Source organism: Suricata suricatta, chromosome 7 (assembly GCF_006229205.1).
Source record: "Suricata suricatta isolate VVHF042 chromosome 7, meerkat_22Aug2017_6uvM2_HiC, whole genome shotgun sequence".
NCBI classification, from domain to species: domain Eukaryota; kingdom Metazoa; phylum Chordata; class Mammalia; order Carnivora; family Herpestidae; genus Suricata; species Suricata suricatta.
The window spans coordinates 36,141,932-36,156,282 of record NC_043706.1 but is presented as its reverse complement, the minus strand read 5'-3'; the positions used below and the strand labels follow the sequence as shown (position 1 = coordinate 36,156,282).

At 40.0% G+C, this 14,351-nt stretch overlaps 1 protein-coding gene across 1 annotated transcript in view; it reads right to left on the bottom strand.

Moving 5' to 3' along the window:
• The window catches only part of DNAH8 (dynein axonemal heavy chain 8), a 323,365-nt gene that overhangs the window by 133,533 nt on the left and 175,481 nt on the right, over positions 1 to 14,351 (bottom strand). The window contains exons 53-57 of the mRNA XM_029943168.1: positions 12,872 to 13,014; positions 12,283 to 12,417; positions 11,495 to 11,617; positions 5,415 to 5,628; positions 2,882 to 2,991 (exon numbers count right to left, since the gene is read on the bottom strand). Of these exons, the coding sequence (XP_029799028.1) occupies positions 2,882 to 2,991; positions 5,415 to 5,628; positions 11,495 to 11,617; positions 12,283 to 12,417; positions 12,872 to 13,014 (725 nt within the window). The remainder of the gene's footprint in view (positions 1 to 2,881; positions 2,992 to 5,414; positions 5,629 to 11,494; positions 11,618 to 12,282; positions 12,418 to 12,871; positions 13,015 to 14,351) is intronic.

Here is a 14,351-nt window from a genome sequence, read left to right as displayed (position 1 = left end):
CTCCCCTATGACCCAGCAATAGCACTGCTAGGGATTTACCCAAGGGATAAAGAAGTGCTGAGGCACAGGAGCACATGTACCCCAATGTTCATAGCGGCACTTTCTACAATAGCCAAATCATGGAAAGAACCTAAATGTCCATCAACTGATGAATGGATCAAGAAGATGTGGTATATATATACAATGGAGTACTATATGACAATGAGAAAGAATGATATATGGCCATTTGTAGGAAAGTGGATGGACCTTGAGGGTGTCATGCTAAGCGAAATAAGTCAGGCAGAGAAGGACAGATAGCATATGTTTGCATTCATAGGTCTAACAGGAGAGACCTGGCAGGGGACCATGGGGAGAGGAAGGGGGAAAGAGAGCAGGGAAGAGCGAGGGACACAGATGAAGGGAGACTACTGAATACTGTAGACGATCCATGGACTGAAGGGGAAGGGGGAGGGAGGGAGAGGGTGATGGACATGGTAGGGGGCACTTGTGGGGAGAAGCATTGGGTGTTATATGGAAACTAATTTGACAATAAACTATTATTTAAAAAAAAAGAAGACACAATAGTAACTAAGAAAATACCATCGTAACTGGCAGCTCAATCCACTGCCATCTGGAAGCTTCCATTCTAGTGGGGGAGCCTGGCAATAAGTAAGAAACAAATATATTGGTAAGCAAAAAAACTAATAATAAGAACCAAAGTCATAGTCAGAAAAAATAAAGTAGAGTCAGGAGACAGAAAATGCCTGTGATGGGGCCAGATGATCTGACAAAGCCCCTCTGAAGGTAAGAATGATGAGGAGTATATGATGGCCCAGGGGCTTCAAAAACATGGGGTGTTTAAGGAACAGTGAGAGGGCAGCGCTGCTGGGGAGAAAGGCACCCAGGGGCCAGTTCAGGTGGAGTTTCACAGGCTGGAGCCAGGCACTGGGTTTCACCGTAAGTGTATCTGGGAGTCTTCTGGTGGGTTTAAGAGGCATTAAGGATCTCCAGTTTACTTTTTAAAAAAGCATTTTAGAACTGTGTAAAGAACAGACTCTAGGAGGGCAAGAAGCAAGCAAGTCCGGGGAGCAGGTGCTGGAAACATCTATCAAGTGTAGTCGCTCTGAGATGGCAGAGAGAGCCCAGCTTTGGGATTTATTTTGAAAGCACAGTTACTGAGACTTGCTGATGGATTGGAGGTATGGGGATGAGGGAGACAAATCAAGGATGGCACCAGATTTTTAGTGAGGAGCAGGATAATTGGTGTTGCTATTAAAAGAGGCAAAGGTCTGAGAGAAGGTCATATTGAAGGACAGTTGAGGGTTTGGACACATGAACTTTGAGATGGTTATTAGATATCTAAATAGTGATGTCTACTAAAATAAATAAGTATAGAGCCAAGCAGAGAGGCCTGGAATGGAAGCTGATTTTGAAGTCATCAGCACAGGGATGACGGTTAAAGCCTTGAAGCTGGAGAGACCACTGGGTGAAGAATGGAGATCGGGAAGAGGTCCTATCATTAAGATCAGGTGCACTCCGGCATCTCAAGGAAGGGAAGAAGAGGGGGGACTTTTAAAAAGCCTGTCAGATCCGAAGAAAACCAAGAACATGAGGTCCCTGGGGAGCCAAGTGAAGAAAGTGTTAAGAGGGATAACTTACATCAAATGCTTCTAAGAGTCAAGTAAAAGGAAGAAATCAACCTTTAGATCTGATTTGGCAAGACTGAGGTCTTTGATAAGCCTGCTGAGAGCAGTGGAATGAAAACCTGTGCAAACAGGTCAAGGAGGTAAAGAAAGATGAGGAAATGGAAGCAGTAAACATTTGTATAACAAAAGAAGTTTTGATGGAAAGACACCCAGAAGCTTTTCAGGAAAAAAAAAACAAAAACAAATATATATATTTATATTCACCATAGGAGGCTGCATGGATGGAGCATTTCATAAGAAACACCCAATTCCTCTCCTGATAATTCTTCTTCTTCTTCTTCTTCTTCTTTTTTTAATGTTTATTTCTTTTGGAGAGAGAGAGAGGCAGAGAGAGAAAGAGACAGAAGACCCGAAGCAGGCTCTGTGCTGACAGTAGCAAGCCCGATGTGGGGCTGGAACTCATGAACCACAAGATCATGACCAAACTGAAGTCAGATGTTCAACTGACTGAGCCACCCAGGTGCCCCTGATAATTTGTGTCTAGAAATCCCCCCACCTTGTCCACCCAGGAATCTGAGCGACTGGCATCCTCTAGGTTTCTCCAGGACATGAGCTTCTCCCAGATGTGTGTAATTGGCCTAATGAATGTTTTTGGCATATACCTCCCCCTTGTTTTTACCTCAGACCTACACTTACCTGTTTTTTCACGAGTCTGCTTTAAGCCATCTTCGTGACAGCTATATATTTGCTGGGCTTTACTTAGGTCACTGACCCTGTGTCTTAAAATCTAGTCTATTCTGTTAAGTACGCTTCCATCCATTTACTAATTCCCACTCCATCTCAAGACTCACACAAGTTAGATTTTAAGTCTTGAGTAGCTAAAAACATCTGGAAATCCATGTATTCAGTCAGTCAGGAAATATGTGAGTGTCTGACATACAAATCAGAGTAACAAGCAGAAAAGCAGTATCCTCATTTTAGCAAATTTCTACTTTACCTTGGATGTGTGTGTGGCTTATAGTAATATCTCATACATATGGAAAGCATCATCCAGTCAGAATATTTGCTCCCGGGAAGGAAAAGGTGTTGTAAATCTATGTGAGCACCTAATTTGTCTTTTCCAAAGAAAAAGAAAAAAGAAAAAGAAAAGAAACCCCACTACTCTGTGATGTGATGATAAGTTCACAGACCACAAGGTGAGAACAGGTCGAATAATAGTCGACTTTTTGTTATTACAGACGATGCCACTTCTGTACCTTAGTCCACTGCCACAGCACTCTGCCTGCTGAAACTAAATTTCCAATCATCTCACATATTTCAGGTTTGAACTTTCTGCAAGGATCAAAGTACCCGCAGCCAATAAGTCCTGGAAAATAAAACAAGATTGAAGGTACAAGCTTACTGAAAGATTACAAGGTACCTGTTTATCCCAGGGAATAAATCAATACGAGACTAAGCTGGATGACATTCAGCATTTCTGTTTCCATGTTTAGTTTTCAGTATTAATCATATTGGAGGGTATATAAAACAGCGTAACGAATAAGCAAACACTCCCATACGGACGACTGGACTGAGAAACACAACCTTGCCCGCTACAGCAGAAGCCCCTGATTGTTCGCCGCTGCCCATAAGCCCTTCCTTCCTCCAGAGGCAGCCACTACTCTGACCTAACAAGATGCTGCGACTTGCTTTTCTTTACAGCTTTGCCCATTTATGGGTTTGACCTTTTCTGTAACTTCAACTTTTGAAATTTAATTTGATGGAATCATATCATGTATTCCTTGGTGACTTGCTTCTTTTGCTCAACCCATTTCTGGGCTTCAGCCACACTGAAGCACATGCTATGTTTGTTCATATTCACTGCAGCATAATGGCACTAGGCTGTGTGCCTAGACCACCGTGCATGGATCCGCTTTTACGGTCAATAACCATTTGACTGTTTCAGGGTTTGGCCATCATGAACATTGTTCTATAAACATTCTTGGATGTCTTGTGGCACACATGTACTAAATCAAGTAACGATGGGCAAAGGGTTTAAATATGGAAGGCAAAACTGTAATGTCTGGAAGAAAACACAGACCATATCTGCATGACCTCTGGATAGGAAAGGACTTCTTAAATGAAACTCAGAAAGTACAAGTCATTAAGGAAACAAATGATAAACTGGCATATGCCTGGAATGGAACTGCTGTGGGTGTCCACATGTTTCGCTTTATCAGTAAGGAGGTCCAATTATCCACAGGGTCTGGCACAATTTATATACACACCAGCACAGGGTGAGTGTCTCAGTTCCTGCACATTCTCCCCAATTTTTCATTTTTGCAAATCAAGTGGGTATAAAATCTATCTGTCTATCTATCTATATATCTATCTATCCATCTATCTATCCATCTATCTATCCATCTATCTATCTATCCATCTATCTATCCATCTATCTATCTATCTATCTATCTATCCATCTATCTATCTATCTAGAGCGCACACACATGGGCATAGGACGGGCAGAGAAGGAGGGAGAGACTCCCATGGAGGTATAATGGAACACAATACACTGCTTGATCCCACAAATCATGATATCAGGAATTGAGCCAAAATCGAGTCCAGTATTTAACCAAATGAGCCACCAAGGCACCCCTCCTTGATGCTTTAAATTCACATTTTTCTGAATAGTAATGTCTTTCATCTTTCCATTTGTTTATTGGCCATTTGTTTTCCTCTTCTTAAAGTGCTTGGTTTTTTGTCCATTTTTTTTTATCAGAATGATTGCTTTTCTCTGATTGATTTATAGGATTTCTTTAAGTATTCAGATTACTAACATTTTCATTTTATTACATGTTGAAATTTTATCTTCCACTTTGGGGCTTGTCTTTTCACTCTTAAATATTGCTTTTTTGAGGAACAAAAGTTCTTAATTTTAAGAACTTGAAACATGTCATCTCTCTTTATGGCTTATTCTTCGTGAGTCTCATTAAAAAAATTTTTTTTGATGCTTATTTATTATTGAGACAGAGAGAAACAGAGCATGAATGGAGGAGGGGCAAGAGAGAGAGGGAGACAGAATCTGAAGCAGGCTCCAGGCTCTGGGCTGTCAGCACAGAGGCCGCCACAGGGCTCGAACCCACAAATGTGAGCCATGACCTGAGCCAAAGTCAGACGCTTAACTGACTGAGCCACTCAGGCACCCCTATCTTTACGTCTTTAATCCATCTGTATTGATTTTATTCTTGGTGTGAGGTAGCGGTTCAATTTCAATTATTTCCACACACTAATTACTAAGAATCCCAGTACCATTTACTAAAAGTCTGCCCTGTCCCTTCTTATCTGCAGTACCTGCCATGCCAATTAATGTCCATATATACATGGGCCAGTTTATAAATTTTAATGAAATAGTTTATAGGAGCCCAAATTTGTTATCAAAAATCCTATTCATTAACATATCAAAGTGCTACATTTGACTTGATATATTACATTGTTAACCTATAATACAAGTGCTGCCATTCATTACCCCAAATTTCTCTGATCAATTGTGTCAAGAAAACTAAAACACAAACGTTTGCTTACTTTGAAGCCAAACTTCAACAAGACTATTTCTAAATATTCCTGAATTTTAGAATAGGCTACAAATTTGAGTCTTCTTAATATTTAGTCCCTTTTCTGGTATTTAGTTCTTAATTTCAGCTACTTAATCCTTACTTCAGACAGAGTCTTTTTATCTCTTAAGTAAGGTTTTGCATGGCTTATGTCCATTATGTAAAACGATAAAAAAAATAACACAAAGAATAGTCGTACCAAAAATTTTGTCTATTGAAGCATTTGAAGGTAACGTGCAATTAAACACAGTAAACTGTCGTTTTAAACGTTGTGGAATATCATTTCGACCACCTCCAGGATGGATCATTGCTGCTATGATCTGCACGTCGACAATAGTGGTGAAGTCTCCAGGCTTATCCAAGCTATACATTCCTTCCATTTCCATCATTTGTCGCACAATCTCATTGGTTACCTGAAACGTATACAGTGATACTTTTGTAACATATCACTATTGTATTCCTGCATAGCTCCTATAAAATGGTACCCATGAAACTAGAAGAAAATAGTTTGTCGATGAAGGGCTTGTGAATGTTGATAATCACCTGCAAGGCAGTTTGATGAATGCTACCACTCATGGGGTTGCCTGGGTGGCTCAGTCTGTTAAGTGTCTACTCTTGGTTTCGGCTCAGGTCCTGATCTCATGGTTTTGTGGGTTCGAGCCCCACATCAGGCTCTGTGCCGACAGAGGTGAACCTGCTTGGGATTCTCTCTCTTTCCTCTCTCTGGCCCTCCCCCCACTCTGCTCTCTCTCTCTCTCTCTCTCTTTCTCAAAATAAATACACTTTAAAAAAATATTTAAATCTACCACTCATGAACAAAACCATGACCTAAACATCGGGAACAAGTTCAGCGTACTCTCCACCACCTTGACAAAATGGATCTCCAAAGAAATTTAAATAGGGAAGTTACAAAATATTGGGTACAATTACAACAGCAGTCAGAGTTACAAATATCAACATTCAACATTTCAAAATACTTTAAATCAGAATGTGGGATAGTTTTATTCCTGACCCTTCAATATAACTGAAGGTTTGGGTTTAGATTTTATGTCCTCATCTTCTTTTCTTGCAGACTCTAACACTGCTAACACTTCTTCCTTATTGAAAATTTTGTCTCTCTGTTTCAGAGGCTCAATTCTTTCCAGGTTTACCTGTGACCCTGGATTACCTTCTAAGTCACTCTTTCTCCACCAATCCCTCTCATGTAACTGTTCTACAGAGTTCCATCATTGGCTTTTTCTCTTCTGTCTGTTTCAGGGGGTGTCATGTCAACCCTACACCCTAAAGAATCTCAACTCTGTAACCAGCTTCAGATTCCCTTCTAAGCTCCATGCCTGTATATGCAAATTCCTATTAGGCATCTTTGAGTGGATGACACACAAGCACCTCAAATATGACACTCTTTCATGCAACACATATTAATGACTACTGTGTGTCTCTGTTGTAGTGTAGACAAAAATCCCTGTCTTCATGGAGTGTACATTCTAGTGGTAGGAGAAAAAATATATACACATGTATGCTAGTATGTATATATGTATATAAATAAAATGGCATGAGTTTTTGGAAGAAAACAAAGCAGAGAAAGGAAATAGGCAGTGTTCCAGGGTGCAACTGAATATGGAGAGCAGGGGAAGATTCACCTCACATGACATACAACAAAAGAATATATAACTTCATTGCTTGAAGGAGGTGAGAAAGCAAACCATTTAGGTATCTAAAGAAAGAATATTCAGAAAGGAGGAAACAGTAAACAGAGAGGCTCTGGGTGAACATTAAATCCAGTGTCTACAAGGACCAATAAGTGTGGTGGGGGCAGAGTCATGGGGAGGTGAGATCAATCACCGTAGGGTCTTCGGGTCATGGTAAGGATTTTGGCAGTTATATTCTACAAATCTCATGGGAGGATTTTGACCAGAGGACTTTGTCATCATCTGATACATGTTTTAATTGAGTACTGATATGAGAATAGATTGAGAAGGGCAAAGGAAATGGGGAAACAATGAGGAGGCATTTGTAATGATCAGGAAGAGAGATGGTGCCTTGCATCAGGTATTAGCAATGAAGGTAATGAGTATTGGTAAAATCTCGGATATAGTTTGAAGATAAAGCCCACATGATTTCCTAACAGATTATATGTGGAGTTGCCATTTCTTGAGATGGAGAGGAATGTTGCAGGAGATTTAGGAAGGAACGGGAATTTGGTTTTGGACATGTTAAGTTTGAGATCCAAGTAGACATCCCTAATTGGTTAACTAAGTCTGAAATTCAAGAGCTCTTCAGCTTATAGATGATACCTTAATATGTCTCTACCTTCTCATCTTACTGCTGAGAAATCTGTCTTGGATGCCTACTGAATGGGAGAGGAAAAGGGAAAGAAAAAAGAGAAATAAGAGACTTTCCTAGGAAGCTGTGGCCTCAGGATGACACACGCACAGATTTGCACCCTGGGTATGCATAGCCTCAATGGACCAGAAAATTTCAAATCTTAGCCTTGCTTTGAGATATCTTGACTGAATAAGCTCTTAAGAATCTGGCAGAAGAAAACTCAAAACCTGTCTGGATGAGAGTATATCCAGATTAGGCTTCAAAATAAAGTGACAGATAATTTTTCAAGGGTAATGATCTAGCAAGCAGTCAAAGATACTTACAAAAAATAAGACTCACTCAACACACACAAGAACTATTAAAACAACAAAGAGCAGAAATATAACCACATAGACTTCAGATGCTGAAATTAACAGGCACAGACTTTTAAACAACTATGCTCAATATGTTTCAAAATGTATTTGAAACTATATGAAAGGAATAGGAAACTATAAAAATGGCAACATATTTGAAAGAGAAAAGAAACAGTAGCTGAAATTAAAACTCAGTGGATGAATTTGACAGCAAATTAGACAAAACAGAGAGGAACACTAGTGAAGTGGAAGACAGCAGAGGAGAAATTATCTAGACCTAGCATTTGAGAGAGAAAAGGCTGGGATATACAAAGGAGAAATATAGAACCATACAAGGCAGAGAAGAAAGTCTGATATACAATAGGACTTGAGAAGAAAGGAAATAAAGTGGGGCAGAAGTGATGTTTGAAGAGATAAGGACTGGAACTTTTCTAGAACTGATGAAAGACACCAAACCATGGATTTATGAGTTGGTCCAGGGAATCCCAAGCAAATAAGTACAAATAAATATACACCAAGGAACATCATTTTTAAAAGAAAAAATTATAGAAAAGTAAAGCAAAAAGAAAGTCTTAAAAGCAGCAAGTGAACAAAGGGCAGATTAAGTTCTGACATGCCATGATTAAATGGTAGCTGACTTCCTGACAGCAACAAGGAAAACATAAAATGGGAAGAATATATTCAACATGATGAAAAAAAACATAACTGCCAATATACAGTTTCACACCCAGCAACCATGTCTTTCAAGTAAAGAAGATGAAATGACATCTGCAGATGCAGAATTAGTCATTACAAAACCTCCAAAGTCGTTTCTAAAGCAGAAGGAACATACCAGATGCAAGGCCTAAGAAGAAAGAATGAATAAAGAGCAAAGAAAGTGGTAAATATCCCAGTAAATCAAATGAAGAGTGAATATAAAAAAAAGTAAAAATAATGTCTTGTGGGAGTTAAAAAAAAAAAAAAAAAAGAGCAGGGCACCTGGGTAGCTCAGGTAGTCAGTTAAGTGTCCGACTCTAGCTCAGATTATGATCTCATGGTTCATGAGTTTGAGCCCAGCTTAGAGCCTGAAGCCTGTTTCAGATTCTGTCTCCCTCTCTCTGCCTCTTCCCTGCTTATGCTCTGTCTCTGTCTCTCAAAAATGAATAACTGTAAAAAGAGTTTTTTCAAAAAGAGAGAAAGAGACTTAAAATACAAATCAATAATAAAATGATAGGAGAGAGATAAAGGAAATTAAAGTGTTCCAAGGTCATTGGCTATATAAAATAGGAATAAAGTGCTTATCTTTCATTATCTGTGTACGCAGGATATGTTGTCTAGGGTAACCATTAGAACACAGAAATCGAGTACAGAATATATATATATATATATATATATATATATATATATATATATATATATAGTAAACAAACACAAGGAAAAAGTCAATCTTCTCAGGAAACAGGAAGAAAGCTGCAACACATCTGTGCTCAGCAAACATTAAGGAAATGGAGGTATTCGAGGTCCAAGAAAATGAAGAAAGTATGAAATAGTCATCTCACAGAGTAGGAGCCTGAATGGAAGCTGAGGTTCATGATGATGATTTAACTTTATTTATTTATTTTTGAGAGAGAGAGAGAGAGAGAGAGAGAGAGAGAGAGAGAGAATCCCAAGCAGGCTTTGCACTGTTAGCACAAAGCCCAATGCCTGGCTCAATCCCACAAACCAGGAGATCATGACCTGAGCTGAAATCAAGAGTTGAGCGATTAACTGACTGATCCACCCAGGCACCCCCATGATGATGATTTTAAAATGAAGTCAGAATTGTGTGGTTTTCTCCAGCCAAGTTTAGCTGCATATGTGCAGGTGCATGGAGAGCAGGCAGAGTTCCACCAACACTTTAATGGGGTTTAGGCTTTCACAGGTGAGTACAGGGTGTCTGCTACCGTGATTAGAATGATGGGTCCTGGAATTTCAGCTAGGAAAGGAAGGAAGTGAGGAAATGAGAGCAGATGAGGGATGGTTTAATGATGGCGGGAACTGTGGATCGTGGTAGCTCTGTATAGAATCCGGGAAGTGGAGGGAATGGGCTACAAAGAATGGACATGGTAATCAGAGAACAAAATTCTTGAAACCAAGATAATGAAGGGGTCACAGCTCTTGATAATGACAAGGTGTAGGTATGACTGGTTGAATGACTAATTCACACAGGGTAGGAGACACAGCCATCACAGGAGGAACTAAGAGGCCAAGATCACGTGTGTCGGTATTGGCGTCACTGAGAATTATAACAAGCAGGCTGCATAATTTTCAGGGCTTGGGGCAAAATAAAAATGCAAGGCTCCTTGTTCAAAAGTAATTAATTATTAAGAAATTCACACTGGTGGCTACAGAGCATTAAACCATGGGCAGGGCCATTTGAAGTGTGAGTCACTGTGTCAGCCCAGTTTCCACCTGCATGATGCTGGCCCTAGCAAGAGGGAGAGTAACAGTGGTCCAGGAATGGATATCTTCAGGGTGTTGTCTGAGGGTCTGAGGTGACAGCAACAAGGGAAGCATGAGGTGGGATTGATCCATCCATAGGGCAGGGGACAATAAGAAGCAAGGAGGACATCTCCCCTACCTCCAGGCCCAGGGGCTCAACTTGACTGAGGAAAGCAACCTCCCAGGTTTCCATTAGAGCAAGAAGGTAAAGGAAAAGTTCAGAGAGGTTTAATTTACAAGGAATTCTGTGGATGAATTGTGCCGTCCTGGAGCACAGAGAGAGGTTTCAGGGAGCACCTGGGTGGCTCAGTCGGTTAAATGTCTGACTTCAGGTCGATCTTCTGGTTCATGGGCTGGAGCCCCACACTGGACCCTCTGCTGTTGCTGGAGAGCCCACTCCGAACCCTCTGTCCCCTTCTCTTTCTGCCCCTCCCCCACAAATGCATGCACATTGTGCACTCTCTCAATAATAAACATTTTTTTAAAATGCTTAAAAATGAAAGGTTTCAGAAGTGGGAAAAGTAGGAAGTGAGGTCAGAGAAGGGCCGTGCAGAGCTGTTTGAGGGATAGTCTCAGGGTGAGCACAGACCTGGGAGTCTGGAACTCCTAGAGGTATCTGAGGTGAACCCAGATAAAAGGCCAGATGGGATGGGTGCTGGTAGGCTCCAGGTAGATGTAACTGATTAGACAGTGGGCAGTGGTGGGAAGGAGGCACTGATAATCCCACAAGGAACATTCAGAACCTTGACAGTGAGGTTCTCTGATGGGAAATGACTCTGGGGTTGACATGATCATGAGGGGGACACGTGCAGGGCAGAAGGGGAAAAAGGTATTTTCCAAATCACGTATTCCTTGGAGGGAGTATGTAGAATAAGAGGTAACAGAGAAAGAATAAAACCCTGGGGAAAGGAAGAGAGGGGCCAGAAAGGTCACCAAAATCAGGAAGCCAGAGAGACAGGCAGATGTATTGGTGAAAAGCCCACAGTGGCTTCAAGAAGGGAGAATGCCAGTTATGCCACAGAAGTCAAACAAGACAGAACTGCTACTAGGGAGACTTAATAAGGTGAAGTCTATGGACACTTTTTATATATAACTAAAACTACTGATTAATTATCATCTATAGGAGATATTTTAGTCATACCTGATCTCCCCATTCATTAATCACTGGCATATTAATATCATCAATAAATACAGTCATTTTTCTGCCTCCTGGTGGCCCATACGTGTTTCCCATTCGCTTATCCACATAGCTTTCAATGGTTCTCTGGAAAGAGGAAATGGTATGTCTTAAGTTTTAACATTTCAACCCATATTCCTAAAAATGCTGAGCATGTCTCTCAGAGTAGAATTGAGTTACTTAATATGCATGGATATCATGACTAAAATAGATAGTGTAGGGGTGCCTGGGTTGCTCAGTTGGTTGAGCGTCGGACTGTTAGTTTCGGCTCTGGTTGTGATTTCATGGTTTGTGAGATGGAGCCCCCCATGGAGTTCTGCACTGACAGCTGGGAACCTGCTTGGGATTCTCTGTCTCCCTGTCTCTGCCCCTTCCCCCACTCACAGGCACATGCATGTTCTCTCTCTCTCTCTTTCTTTCTCTCTCAAAATAAATAAATGGACTCAAAAATATTTTTAAATAGACATTGTAAAATTTCCAAAAATAAGTTATTGGAATGTTAGTCATTAATTTTATGCATAAAGTTCAGCTTCAGCCTCAATATTAGATCCAAATACGCTGTTTGGCTTTGGTTTTCTTCTTAGCGTTAGGAAAGCCAATAGCTTAATGCCAGGTGCAGCCCTATTTCCTACACACACACACACACACACACACACACACACACACCAGATTTTATATGCATACACATTTTACTGTAACCACCACTCAAAACACTGAAGATGTTGATTACCTCAGCAAATGATGGGTTTTACCTGAAACATGATTGGTTCTGTGGCAGATGAAAAGTTCAGACTTTTGGATAACTGTACTTCAGGGTCATATTTTTTCAAATAGGCCTTAATCATTACCGTTTTTGCAGTCCCCTGCTCTCCTGTTAGCAAAACGGCCTGCAATAATAGGATAATCGTGGTGAAAGGGGTTGTGTTTGGTTTTAAATCTTATGGCTCTAGCAGCCACTTTTCATTCTAAAAATTCATACAACTAATTTTTAATTGCTTCTTATAATTAGTGCCACATCAAAACAAATCCTAGTTCAATTAAAGATTTAAATGTGAGATGTGTACTATATAGCTGCTGGAAGAAAGTATGGGTAAATATTCACATGACCACGGGAGAATGAGGGACTTTGTGAGCGCACAACAGCTTCCGCTAGCAAGCCGGAAGTCAGCAGGTCAGGGGATACTGAGTTCGTGTATCCTGGGGTTCACTCGCCAAACGTGTCCCCTTAAGTGACACTACTTCTGGCCCCTTGTGCTGGAATTTAATTTTTCTATCTGCAGCATGTGAAAAGGGATGTGTTTCATACAGGTTTACGATCAGCTAAGAAACCATCAAACTTACTTTATATTGTTTTGCAATGGTATCTATCAAAAAATTTGTTCTAATATTGTCAACATTTGGAACCAAAATTGATGAATATTCTGGAATACTGTCAGTTGGATAATAATATGGCTGCAGTTTCTTATTCCAGTGCTCCCAATCACCTATACAGTAAGTAAAAATTCATCTTAATAAAATTGCACTCTTCAAAAAGTATGTCCAAATATAAAAATGCAAATGTCATAAACACCCAACAGACTCATATGGACATTTAAAACATTTCCCAAAAATATGTTAACATATCTGCTTATCTAATAGATATGGCATTAAATCACTTAAATTTGTTTTGCCTCTTCATAAAGTCAGTTTTTAATTTCTAAATCATTCATCTAGAGAGATCTGGCCTGAAATGGAATTAGAACTGGCTACTGGCAAAGCCAATGACATGTTTAATATCTAGTAGGAAACCCCCATCAACTGAAAGGATAGGAAAGACCAAGAAAGGGTTATTGGGCATAGAATGTTTGCCATGAGAAATGGGGAGCCCTAAAACTAGTTAATAAAGTGCTCAACCTATTGACTTAACTGTAACTACTAATTTATTAACTGATATTATATAACCAGTGATTTACTGACTGATATTATTGATACAATAATTATTATTACCACATTTCTTCAATTCTAAAAAAAATTGTATTTACATTTTAGCATATCTGGAATGTGCCTTACAGTCTATGTAGCTTATAATCACCATTGGCTAAGCAAACTTGTTCAGAGATCTTCACATTGTTGCCATTTAAATTTCTGGCATTGTTGGTATGGCATTGTTCATTTCAACTAGCATTTTTTAATTGAGAATTAAATATGTTTATTTTTATTAATAGTTTATTACCAAGTTGGTTTCCATATAACACCCAGTGCTCTCCCCCACAAGTGCCCCTCTCCATGACCATCACCCCCCTTTCCCCTTCCGTCCTCCCTCTTCAGCCCTCAGTTTGTTCTCAGCATTCAAAAGTCTCTCATGATTTGCCTCCCTCCCTCTCCCCAACTCCTTCCCCCACCTTTCCATTCCCATGGTCTCCTATTAGGTTTCTCCTGTTAGACCTATGAGTGACAACATATGGTATCTGTCCTTCTCTGCCTGACTTATTTCGCTTAGCATGACTCCCTCTAGGTCCATCCATTTTGCTACAAATGGCCATATTTCAATGTCTTCAGAAATATTATACTATGATTCAGGGTTGTACCAAAAAAGCTACTGTGCATACAGAATGTGTGAAAACAGAGCAGAGGAGCACACATTTGGGAGTAGCAAAGAAAATATTCATCACTGGAGGAATAACCTCAATCTCAAATTTCCTTGCAAAATATCAAATCATATGGTAAGTGTAGGTTTAACTTAAGATACTGATAAACTTTTTCCAAAGTGGCTATCCCATGGAGTACTATATGAGAGTCCTGCTTATTCCACATTCTTGCTGATGTTTGGGATTATCCATCT